The 13,512-nt window shown below is 41.5% G+C and overlaps 1 protein-coding gene across 5 annotated transcripts in view; it reads right to left on the bottom strand.

The window, feature by feature from the left end:
* Positions 1 to 13,512, bottom strand: part of LOC135198771 (sushi, von Willebrand factor type A, EGF and pentraxin domain-containing protein 1-like) — an 810,178-nt gene that overhangs the window by 620,709 nt on the left and 175,957 nt on the right. For all 5 annotated transcript variants that reach the window (XM_064226685.1, XM_064226687.1, XM_064226686.1 and 2 more), the window contains one exon: positions 2,161 to 2,385. In XM_064226685.1, the coding sequence (XP_064082755.1) occupies positions 2,161 to 2,385 (225 nt within the window). The remainder of the gene's footprint in view (positions 1 to 2,160; positions 2,386 to 13,512) is intronic.

Here is a 13,512-nt window from a genome sequence, read left to right as displayed (position 1 = left end):
TTTCTGATCAACCTGTCTGAGGACGGGCACCTTACCACCTCAGCAATTACAAAGTATATAAGGCTGCGCTGTCAGAGCCCTTGTTCTATGGGTTTTACATAAATTCAACCGCTGAAGTTGTAGATCCTTCCTCCGGTCCTTTGCACTGCAAAGACCAGCTTCTTCACAGGCTCCTATTACGTGGTCCTTGAATAAGGTCCTAGAACTCCTGCTATCACTTCAATTCAATGGTCCCAAAGAGACCACACATACTTCATAATGTGGTCTTCTTGACCATCTTGCCATAGGAGGTTCGTATCAGTGAACTCAGTTCTTTTAGTCAGGGACAACAATTCATTACCCACAAACCTAGCAGTCACTTGCCCATCATTCTTGGCCAAGGATGAGGACCCACTGAAGAGGAAATCCCATTTTTCTGCAAGAACTCAGCAATACAGAACATTATGATTTGCCTGGTAACTTCTCCACACCAAAAGAATACATAAAAGGGAAAGTTAGAGAAAAACTAGTAATGGATGTAATTGTATCAATTACTACGTAAGTTAAAAGGAAAAAGTAAATTCCTCAAATAATAAAAAAATGCAATTTACCAAGAGCAAATACAGTATCAAAAGAATGTTCATGAAATGTCATTCAGTACTGTACAGTTCATTTGTCCTAAGTTCATTAAATAGTTATATGTCCTTAATCATTACAATACTAGATGATTCTTTCTTATCATTTCATTCATTTTGATTCTTGATTATGGTTCCTTCTGCTGAATGTAATGAGTAATGAGCTGTGTGGAGTCACTTTTACCCTTACTCTGGGCCTCGGTGGTGTAGTTTGTATATCCATTAAATAATTGAGGTGTTTTCTCAGCCATGTTTGCCTTCCTCTTACCCATAGCAATGATTTCATAATAACTGACACTTGATTCCTTTTACATGTGACTACTGTTGTAGTGTTTCATTTTGCTACAACAATGAGTGATGTAATCAATCCTGTTGGCATTCATTGTTTATCCCAGACAGTAAGAATAGAGGTTGTACATGCATTCTCCTTTCTATGTCCTAAATTTGGTCTATGTTGCATAAACTACAAATTCATCTGTCCTCCAATGCCAATCTGTAGGGCAAGTGTATTTAGACCACCCCCACATAGATAGCTCAGTTGAAATTATGACAAACCATTTCAAATTTTCTGATCAACCTGTCTGAGGACGGGCACCTTACCACCTCAGCAATTACAAAGTATATAAGGCTGCGCTGTCAGAGCCCTTGTTCTATGGGTTTTACATAAATTCAACCGCTGAAGTTGTAGATCCTTCCTCCGGTCCTTTGCACTGCAAAGACCAGCTTCTTCACAGGCTCCTATTACTTGGTCCTTGAATAAGGTCCTAGAACTCCTGCTATCACTTCAATTCAATGGTCCCAAAGAGACCACAACCCACATACTTCATAATGTGGTCTTCTTGACCATCTTGCCATTAGGAGTTCGTATCAGTGAACTCAGTTCTTTTAGTCAGGGACAACAATTCATTACCCACAAACCTAGCAGTCACTTGCCCATCATTCTTGGCCAAGGATGAGGACCCACTGAAGAGGAAATCCCATTTTTCTGCAAGAACTCAGCAATACAGAACATTATGATTTGCCTGGTAACTTCACTTTCACTTAGATGTTACGGTTTACATCCCAGATGGTCATGTTTTCTTACAACCTATAATTAACAACCTGTTCTTATTAAATGGAATGAAAATAGTGTTACTGTCCCACTTCAACAAGGCAGACCCCACTCCTTCCCTACACAAAAAATGTCCATCGGGTGAGCAACTCACTGTTTTTCTTTGGAAACGTCTTTTGTTTTTATGAGGAGACATGAGGAACCATATGTGCATGCACCAACATACTGAAGGTCTTCTGTTAATGTTTAAACATTTGCTGTTCACTCATCCATCTTAACTTCTGCATCAATCAATAATCTAAAATACCTCCATCTAAAATACCTCCAGCCACCTCTTCAATCTAATCTTTCCTGAAACATAATCTAACAAAATCTTCATCACAATATTGTTTTTCAATAGTACACATTTTTCTTTGGATACAATGTGTATACTATATGTAAAGCACATGTACATAGTATATATGTAGCATAAATATTATTTCAATATTAACTTACTTTTGCATGGAAGTACAAATCTTCTCGTCCAATTCAAAACTCCTCCAATCAACTGACAGGATGAACTTCCTGCTGTTGAAAGCACTCCATTTTCTTGAATTTCATAATAAAGAGTTCCTGAGCAAGTAAAGTTAACTTTAACACCAACAGTTCTTATTGTAGTTGTGAATACTGTTGTGTGGGTGTCCCCTAAAGGTGTAACCAGGAATGGTGGGCAGTTGTATGCTGTAGAAATATCAATAAGTCACTGATTAGAACAGATAAATTTTCCTAAAAAATTTGGGCGCTATTATTGTTGATAATTGCATCTACTTTCTGATCATGCAGGACAACCAAAAGAACACAAATGAGCACCTTTCTACAATATATACTGTGTATGTAAAGTAGTCTCTTAATAAAGAAAATAAAAAATACTCAATATAATTCTGAACTTCAGCGCTAACAAAACAAATTTAATTTACATGATGTTGCTGATACTCCTTTGGAATATGGAAAATGATGCTGAACATTATAGTTAACTATTGTATCAAGGCAGATTGTCTCTCCTATTTGCATGTATTCACAGGACTAATCCCTAGCATATATTATTTTAATTTTCATGAGATTTATGGGTGTCAAGCCAAGCACTGGGGAACCTTCAGACATTCACCAATTATGACTGTGAAAAGAGGGAGTTGTGTGTTTGGACAACCTAGATAAAAAGATCTACCAAATGAAAAATGAAGAACAAGGATCCAAAACTGGAACTTGGAGAAAAAGCCACACTGCACTAAGAAGTACGTAATACTTAAAGAGGTTGGACAGCAAGATTGGAGAAAGGACGTGGGGATGAGGGTAGGGCAAAAAAAAAAAAAAAAAAAAAAAAAAAAAAAAAAAAAAAAAAAAAAAAAAAAAAAAAAAACAAAAAAAAAAAAAAAAAAAAAAAAAAAAAAAAAAAAAAAAAAAAAAAAAAAAAGATTTTGACGAAGGAAAAATCTATTTCTGGGGGGAAACCTGTGTCGCCCACTGAAATGTTCCTGTAGCACACATTTCTAGGTATAAATAGATGCTAAATATACCGGAAAAAAAAGCTAAATGGAATGCTGAAGTTACTACCTCCAGCTCGCTCACCCATAAAGGGTGTCGGTATAAGCCAAGGGTGAGTGGAAGCCACTACCACAGATATTCTGCCAATTAGAAGTCTCCTCTCAAAAACCCTCTCTAGATAGGTGCCGTTACAACGTCTACCTTCCGCTCGCTACTACTACAACTTCTGCCCGAAAGCTTCATTCCTGAATTACGCACCCAAGCTTGGGCCAGCTAAAGGGCGGGGGACCAGGAGAAGAGATGGATGGGTTCACCGGGCGACACAGGTCTTCCCCCAGAAATAGATTTTTCCTTCGTCAAAATCCCATTTTTCTGGGTTCGACCTGTGTCCGCCGGTGAAATAGTATCAGAAAATTGGCCATACAAGCTTGGTAAATCACAAAATTTCATAGATATATAAGAAAATATAAAATTTTTTCTTAAAATCATGTTTTAATAACCAATGTAGACTAGTAAGTTACAAATGGTGAAAAAGGGATCAAATATGACCAAATCCATACTATCCTGGGTTTTTTTTTTTTTTGAAAAAACAGGTAAGGAATACAAAAACAAACAATTATATATGAACTATGTACATGTCCAGGAGTGGGTTGATGAGCAATCCAGACCGGAACATAAGGTAGACAGGCAGGGATTAATTATATATGAACTATGTACATGTCCAGGAGTGGGTTGATGAGCAATCCAGACCAGAACATAAGGTAGACAGGCAGGGATTACAAGCGAGGCAGGTAGGTGAGAGTGAGCATCAAAAGAAAAATTAATAGCAAAATAATAGAATACAAATATAGAGTTACAAAACTAGCCGTATCAGGGGAGACAATGTCTCCCTGCAGCCACTGCGAATATTTAAGGGCCTCTAAATTCTTCAGATAAGTGGCGTTTAAATACTGTCGGGGATTTCCAACCCGTATATTTTTTAAGATCCTCGAAGTTCATATTATGAAAATAATAACTGAGGCAGCCACTGCCCGGATATCATGGACATGAGGGACTGAATCCGGATTGGCTTGTTTAATAAAATAAAGAATTTGTTGTCGGATTCCTTTCAAGGAAATGGTTCCACCTTTTTCTCTAATAAAAAGAGGAACTGAAGACTTTTCAGAAGTTCTGCCCATATAAGATTTTAATGTGACGATAGGACATAATGATGGGTCCTGTGTGAGAGGTATAATCTTCCATGGAGACCACTGTTTTGTGGGTCTTCATTCTTTGCTAGGAATTTCCAATCTGGGGAGAGCAAAATTTCACCTGACGGGAGGAAATCAATATGATTTGGTTCTCTAGAGAAAGCCAACAGTTCAGATTTCTGGCGCCTGAGGCCAGACTCATTAAAAATAATGTTTTCCTGAGAAGGGTTATATATGAGCATGATTCATTATCAGTATCTGAAGCCAACTTAAGTACATCGTTTAAAAACCAGGAGACCGTGTGAGGACGGTCCACTGGTCTCAGACGAGCACATGCTCGAGGGATAGACGAGAAGTACAAATCTGCCAAATCAATATTAAAGCCAAACTGAGATATCTTCCTTAAGACAGATTTAGTCGTAGTAATGGTACTAGTGGCTAGGCCTTTTTCGAACAGAGTTCTATAGAATGAAATTGCCTGATTCGTAGTCATCTTCTGGACATCTGATTCTTTTAGAAAGATGGCCAACTTCTTTACTGCTGAATCATACTGTCTGAGTGTTGATTCTCTTTTGTCTGACTCCACAAACAGGATGTTTAGTGGGTCAATACTAGCATCCTTCTGTGCCGCAAACTTCATGAAGTCCATAAAGTTAGGGCATTCAGAATTCTTGAGGAAGCTGACACAGTCCGAGTTTGTACTATTAGAGTCAGTTCTGGGTTAGGAATCCATCTAAGACGGAGATTCAACTCAAGTAGAAGAGGAAACCAATTGCTCTTTGGCCAGTTGGGTGCTACAATGCCTACCTGTCCTGTGAAAGATCTGAGTTTGTGCAGAACTTTCATCAGGAGGTTTACTGGCGGAAATAGGTAAATCTTCTGCCAACTTTGTTCCAGGTTCCCCCCCCCCTTTTTAATGGCCGAAAAAAAAAAACATCGCATCTGTGGCGTGAGCTAGAGGGTCCAGATTGGGAGCCACATAACACGGAAGTTTGTGATTAGACTCCGTGGCGAACAGGTCTACCTGAAGGCCCGGGATTTGTTGGCAAATCCAACGGAATGATTTTGTGTCCAAGGACCACTCCGACTCCAGCGGAGTTGTTTTGGATAGAGAGTCTGCAATGACATTCCGTACTCCTGCCAGGTGAGTAGCTGACAGGTGCCAAAGATTTTTCGTTGTTAACAAAAAAATTGCAATCATTACATGATTTACTTTGCTCGACTTGGAGCCCCCCTGTTTATGCAATGAACTATCACTGCGCTGTCCGAGACTAGTCTTACGTGAATGTTCTTGACTGGAGCTAGTCGTTTCAAGGTCAGAAAATGTGAAACTGGCGGAATGTTTTCGACCACATTCCCTGAACCTTCTTGTACTGGGAGTAGCCCCCCCAATCACTCAGAGAGGTGTCTGTGTGGACTATCAGAGACGGCAGGGGAAATTGTAGTGGCACTGATTTGGAGAGACTCCGGACTTCCGTCCATGGACGGAGTCTTTTCTTTAATATCGGCAGAATCAGAGATTTTTTGCCTCTGAACTTGTTGTTGGCTCTTTTCCGCCAGACTCGAATATCCTTCTGTCTGGCTTTCAACAAAACATCTGTTATTGAGGCAAACTGAAGAGAACCTAGAATTCTCTCTAGAATTCTCTCTTGGGTATGGCGCGAAGCCCGTTTGTTCTTGAGGAATTGTCTCGTAGCCTTCGCTATCTCTCTGCACTGTTTTGGTGGGAGAGATAGTTTGTGTGTGGTTAGGTCCCATTGAATTCCCAACCATTGAAAGCGGGACGCCGGAATGAGACGGGACTTTTCCTTGTTTATCTGGAAACCCAGATATTCTAGGAATTCTATTACTTTGGCTGTTGCCTTGCGACATTCCTCGTCGTTGGTTGCCCAAATAAGCCAGTCGTCTAGGTAAGCTACTAACATTACCCCTGAGCTCTTAGTTCTTGAACTACTGTCTCCTAGTTTGGTGAATATTCTGGGCGCTATGTTGAGCCCGAATGGCATGACTCTGAACGAGTAAGCTTGTTTTCCTAGCTTGAAGCCTAGGTATGGAGAGAAGTTTCTTGCTATCGGTACATGATAGTAAGCGTCTGTAAGATCGATAGAGGTGGCGACGACCCCACGGGGAAGTAAGGTCCACACCTGCGAGATGGTCAGCATGCGGAACTTGTCACATTGAATGTATGAGTTGAGACGGGACAGGTCCAGAATCACTCTTCGTTTTGTCCGAGTCCTTCTTTGGTACACTTTCTTTCTTTATTGCCTTCTTTTGAGGAAGATCTTTGGCATAGTCTAGTATGTCTGTCGTTGGAATCTGGTGAAAAACTGACTGGTGGAGGAGGCCCTTTCTTACCTTATTTCCACCCCAGACCTTTCGATACAATACTGTGCACCATGAACTGAAGGTTCAATGGTCCCGGAGATATTACAGTCCCTCCTGCCCACCCTGCAGAGCCTCACTGACTGGTTGAGGTCTTCTTACTTCCTCTGCCTCCTCTGAAGCCTCTGCCTCTAGAGCCAGCTCTCTGTTGGAAGGCACCTCTGGCTCTGCTCCTCCTTACGTGCCTATTGAAGCCTCGAAATGCCTTGTGATTCAAAGGAGCGTTGAAAAGCTGGGGAGTTACAAAGGTGGCCGAACTTGAAGGCTGTTGAGTCGATTACTCTGTAGCAGAACAAACTGTTGTTGTGGCTGTGCCTTAGATGTCGAAGGCTTGTTGATCTGAGAGACTGGAACAGCTTGCACTACTGTCTGAGGCTGAGAGGACTGGAAAGGCTGGTACTTCCTAGGCCTCTTCCTACCTTTGGATTGTGGTCCGGGGGTCTTAAACTTCCTTTTGAAGGGAAGTACGGACACGAAGGTTCTGGTTAGCTCTAGCCGCCTCGCTGAGGACGCTGTTAACCATGTCCTCAGGAAAGAGGTTGGCTCCCCAGATCGACGCCTTTATGAGCCTGTTCGGTTCATGCCTGATGGAAGCATTAGCAAAGACATGCTTCCTGCAGGCTCGTCTAGCCACTATAAAGTCATACAAGTCCGACTGAAAAGCCTGTAATAGTGACTTTGTCAGGACCCGGAATAGAGGCTCATCTGCAAAGGTCGTAGCAGTCAACTCTGCAGTGGTGACTGAGTTATTGACCTGCTCAGCCTGCATCTTGCTTCGAATTCCGCCTTAACCATGGGGTCTGGAACTCTAGGCAAACATTCACTGAATTGTGTGGAGGCACACTTCAGGTCGAGTTTGCCCACCGTGAACGTTGCTGGAGTGCCAGCCCAACACTCTAGATCCCTGGGGAAGAGCAAAGAGGTAGCCTCCGTCTCTTTTAGCTGAGGCATAGGTTTGTCCTCCATTCCGGCTTGCAGTGTCAATTCTGCAATCTTTGACATGCAAGGAGTCGGAACTTCATTCGGCACTACAAACATGGTATAGCAACCTTTGTGGGGTGTCAACTTGGTGTTGACACACTCCCATTCCGTGAGGGTGCGGACCCATGCAGACTGAGCCTGGTCCCTAGGGTAGATAACAGTCTCTTTCGGGACTTTGTCTACCCTGACCAGGGGGGGGGGGGGGGGGGGGGGCGCCTCCTGGCGGATACGCTCGATGATGGGAGCCGCCACTGCCGCCGAAACTGGAGCGTTAGGGTAGAGGAGAGTGCACAGCTCCTCCGACAGCATGTAGGGTTGGCCCGCTGCCACGTTCCTGCCGAAGCCCCCTACCCAGGCCTTAAGGGCCGCCATCGAGGAAGACTCGAGCGCCAGACTAACCTGTAAGAAATAACCAAATTAGGTTCCCCCAGTGTCGGAATTTTTCCCCAAACCAAATGTGTAACAAAAATTTCACATTAACAATGAGGCGAGTATGTTACCTACCGACTCGTCTGTTGCGATCTTAACAAGAGTGTAGCACACCGTACAGGCTTCCGGGTGCCAGACCGCACTTCCCTCCACATGGATGTCGCAGTTGGCATGGGACCAGCAATACCGTCATGCCATACGGCTTGTACAGAACGGCCGGACAACCCGTCATCTGGCAACGGACCATCTGCAAGTTAAAAAGGTAAAAGAGTATCGTCAGATAATGCTGCCGGAGTTAATTCCGGCGGTGTGAGTACACTTCAACTAGATACTTAACCAGTTAAAGGCAAAATCGGATATAATTTTCAACTTACTTGTTATTAATAAACCCCTGAATGTCTCCGCCTGCTCTGGAATCCATACTTGGGATCGACAAAGCTATACAAGCGGAGAGGGCCGTGATGCGAGCAGAACAAGGGAATAAGGTAAAATCTAAGCCTGAGTCTGATTGCACCAAAGCAGAGTAGTGAAACCTAACCAATTGTAGGTGCATTTTCTGAGCCCAGTTCAGCCCCCACCTGAGTGCGAAGCAGCGACAGCATAGAAGATGGAAAACAGAGCTGCGGAAACAACGGTACGTGAAACTCCGGTGTATACTTTCTGGCATGTGTGATGGTAGACCACACTTCGTCGGAACAAATACGGGCCCGGAGACATACCAACAGAGGCTAAATAAAACATTCTCTAACAAAATCTCTAAAAGATTTCGCCTACTCCAGAATCCATAATCTCGTTATCACAATAGCTAAAGCTGGCGGGGTCAGGCTGATACGAACAGAACACGGGAAAATAGGTAAAAAACCTAGGCCTGAGTCTGATCGCACCGGGAAAGAGAAGCAGTCCAAGGTAATTAGAAACGCAGCTCTAAGCCCAGTTCCACCCCCACGAGTGAGGAAAGCAGTGCTAACAATAGAGGAGAACGGAAAACAGAGCGGCAGAACAGTGGTGCGTACAATCCGGCGCATAGCCTACTGGCTGGTGTGATGGTAGACCCCACCTGGCCAGAGGACCCACAGGCCCGGAGACATATCAATAGAGATTACATAATCTACTAATCACCCAATCTCCTCCGACTAATCCCCTGGATTAAGCTGTACACTCTACCTGTCTTTCATCGGTAGGATTACTTGAGCAGCGAGCTAGCTAGGCAGCGCCGGAACGAGTCCAGGGCAGGGGGGGAGTGTTTGGAGGAGAGTGGACGAGTTAGGATCGCCTGGCCACAGCAACCGATCAGTGGCCAACCACCTCTCGAGAGCTGTAACTAGCCTACCACTAAAGGGGCAGAAGACGGTAGGCCAACTGACACCCTAAAGGGAGCAAAGGCCCAGGGTACACTCACCAAGACAATTCATAAAATAATTGATGAGGAATTACTGGAAGAACTGCGAAAAGGTGGGGGGGGGGGGGGGGAACGCACCCAGCTAAGATCCCAGTCTAACCCTCCGAGATCGGTACAGATCTGGTCAGGTAGGCTAGCATGGCCTCCAAAGGACGTCATGAAGAGGATGGATAGATCCTAACTCAACCCTCCAAAATTGAATCTTCCGATCTGGTCAGTTACGATAGGTCTAGGCCCTACAAACATGACACGAGAGAGACTCTCTGTCCTGGACCACCCTCCAAGCAAACATAACTGCCTGGTCGGGAGGCGGTAAGGGTGGGGCCGTAAGACCGCCTGGTCTACCTTCCAAAAACCTAGCCTAGTCTGGTCGGATAGGCAGGGAAGGACATCGCGAAGGACTTCCAACCTCAACAAAAGTAAAAACATTATCTGAATAGTTTATCACAAAGGTGCATATAATCGAGTGCATTACTGACTAAAATCGAATAACACACTAAAAGTATACATGCATGAGTACCGCGAGAGAGAGAGAGGGGAATCGTCCTCTCCCAAAAACTGGCGTACTGCTAGGCTAGCCTAGAAGCCAAAAACACACTACTCGTGTATAACATATGAAGTATAAAACCGTACGCACGAAGGGGAACCAACACACTCTTGAGGGGCTTAGGATAACAAAAGGTTGCCCCAAAAGGCTAAAAACAAAAGATAATCATAAAAGAAAGGGCCTTAGAGTACGTCAGGAACGAGTTGGGCCCTACAATAGACTAAAGACGTAAGGATAAAACTTGTAAAACTAATGCTCCAGAAAACGACAGGAGAGAGAATAATGAAAAAGCATACGAAAACAGTAGTCAAAATAGTGAAGTGCTAAACGGTGGACAAAATCCATCATGAGATGATAACTGGGAAAATTACGCACGCCGCGAATGATGCACCCAAAATGGCGGATGTAAGGAGCGTCACTCCCGGTTCGCGAGAACAAAAGGATTTAATAAAGGACTAAAAAGAGATGCATTGGTGCCCTCACGAGATTCAAAAAAACAAAAAATGGAATACTCAACTTAGATGAAGAAGCTTGGGGCTCTGGGGCAGATATGCTTCGCCAAAAAACTCTTCTTGAGGACAGCGAAAAAAGCGTGTGCGAACACTAGCCGTGCTAATACAGGAATAAAGCTTTCGGACAGAAGTTGTAGTAGTAGCGAGCGGAAGGTAGACGTAACGGCACCTATCTAGAGAGGGGTTTGAGAGGAGACTTCTAATTGGCAGAATATCTGTGGTAGTGGCTTCCACTGCCCTTGTCCTTATACGACACCCGGCTTTATGGGTGAGCGAGCTGGAGGTAGTAACTTCAGCATTCCATTTAGCTTTTTTCTCTGGTATATTTAGCATCTATTTAGACCTAGAAATGTGTGCTACAGGAACATTTCACCGGCTGACACAGGTCGAACCCAGAAAACTAAGGCAGAAGGGACTCTGTCAACACCCTTTCTTTAGTAGTTTGCTTACCCAGAGGCAAGCAGCTTAACCCCCAAAAAAGGCATTATTTTACGTAATTGCTATTGTCATAAATAATGACATTCATTATGGTTAGCTATCTAATGCAAGACTGTAGCCACTAAACTACTGTATTTGACAATTATAGTTGCTGAGAGAAAATTTAATGTAAAATACTAGTGTACTTGTAGTATAAGTTTTTTACACTGTTTAACCCTCTTACGCCGATTGGACGTATTAAACGTCGAGTCAAAATGTCTCCCGTATGCCGATTGGACGTATCATACGTCGGCTCAAAAAAGTTTTTGTTTTTTTAAAAATTCGCGGAAAATACTTATAGGCCTACCAGCCGAAAACTTTTGTATCACGCGCCTGTGGGATGCTGGGAGTTCACGGATCAAGGCGTTGTTTTGTTTACAATCGCTACGCAGGCGCGCAAGCGCGAATTTCTTTAATCTATCGCACTAAAAAGTATCAGTGACACATCTCGGAAATTATTTCGTCACTTTGACATAATTATTGCACCATTTTAAATTATCCTTTACATGAAGTATTATATATGAAAATGTGCGCAATTTCATGCAAAAAACAATACAACTAAAAAAATACTCATGATTGTAGCTTTTATCAATTTTGAAATATTTTCATATAAATAACGATAAGTGCAAAAATTTCAACCTTCGGTCAACTTTGACTCTACAGAATGGTCGAGAAACGGCAATTTGTAAGCTAAAATTCTTATATTATAGTAATATTCAATCATTTGCCTTTATTTTGCAACAAATTGGACGTCTCTAGCACAATATTTCGATTTATGGTGAATTTATGAAAAAACTTTTTTCCTTACGTTCGTGCGATAACTCTTCCGATAAATTTTTTCGTGCGATTGTCCTAATGTTTGCACCCTTTTAAATTTGCCGTTACATAAAGTTTTATATATGGAAATGTGCGCAATTTCATGCACAATACAACAAAAAAAAAAACAACCCATGGTTGTAGCTTTTACAGTTTTGAAATATTTTTATATAAATAACGTTAAGTGCAAAAATTTCAACTTTCGGTCAGCTTTGACTCTACCGAAATGGTCGAAAAACGCAATTGTAAGCTAAAACTCTTATATTCTAGTAATATTCAATCATTTACCTTCATTTTGCAACGACTTGGAAGTCTCTAGCACAATATTTCGATTTATGGTGAATTTATGAAAAAAAAAAAAATACGTTCGCGCGGAATACTCTTCCGAAAAAAATCAGAATTTTTTTGTGCAATTGTCGAAATGTTTGCACCATTTAAAATTAGCTGTTACATAAAGTTTTATATATGAAAATGTGCGCAATTTCATGTAGAATACAACTAAAAATGATTGAAGGTTGTATTTTCTTTTCTCTTTTTTCGAAATATTTGCATATAAATCACGATAAATAGAAAAAAAACCACGTTTTCGGTCAAATTTGACTCTACCGAAATAGTTGAAAAAACGCAATTGTAAGCTAAAACTCTTACGGCCTAGAAATATCCGTCATTTTTTGTTTTCTTCATTTTGAAACAAATTTGAAGTCTCTAAAACAATATTGTGATTATGGTGAATTTTTTGTAAAATATATTTACCTTCACTCCGAGCGCCGATTCGCGGCGCAAGTCTCCGAAATACGTACATGGCATTATCCTAATGATCTCCTTTTCATATTAGCCTTTTTATAGAGTTTCATATATCAAAAGTGCGCAAATTCATGAAAGAATACAATACAAAATATTGAAGGTTGTAGCTTTTTCCATCTTCGAAATATGTGCATATAAAAAAATATATATTAATTAAAATTTCGACATTCGGTCAAATTTAACTGGTCCGAAATGGTCGAAATCTGCAATTATAATCTAAAAACTCTTACAGTATCGTAATATTCAATCATTTGTCTTAATTTTGAAACAAATTGGAAGTCTCTAGAACATTATTTAGAATTACGGTGAATTTTTGAAAAAAATATTTTTTTTGCGTCCGCAGCGTTACGATTCGTACTCATTTTGTGATAATATTTTTCCGGTGTTGCTTTTATTGTTTTACAATGTATTATATATCAAAAATGATCGCAATTTAGTGTACAATACAAACCGAAAACAAAGTAACTGGTTAGCTTTTGACCGTTTTTTTTGCACAGCGTGATTTGAATACAATTATGTATGAATTTTTTTTTTTCGCTACCATATATCGCATTATTTACATATGATAATGATATTATTTTCATTCTGATGGTTGCATTCTAAACTTCAGGCAATGAAAAAAAAAGGAGCCAAAAATGAACTCTTAATCTTCAAAAGTACGCGCGCTGTAATTTTTTGAAAAATTATTTTTTCCGGTTTCCGCGCTCACTCCAAACCAGGCCCGGCATACGGGAGACGTTTGATTTTTTAGGGCTCCGGCGTAAGAGGGTTAAGAGCTATTTTTTCTGT

This window comes from Macrobrachium nipponense, chromosome 22 (genome assembly GCF_015104395.2).
Source record: "Macrobrachium nipponense isolate FS-2020 chromosome 22, ASM1510439v2, whole genome shotgun sequence".
NCBI lineage: Eukaryota > Metazoa > Arthropoda > Malacostraca > Decapoda > Palaemonidae > Macrobrachium > Macrobrachium nipponense.
This window is presented reverse-complemented; position numbering and strand designations above follow the sequence as displayed.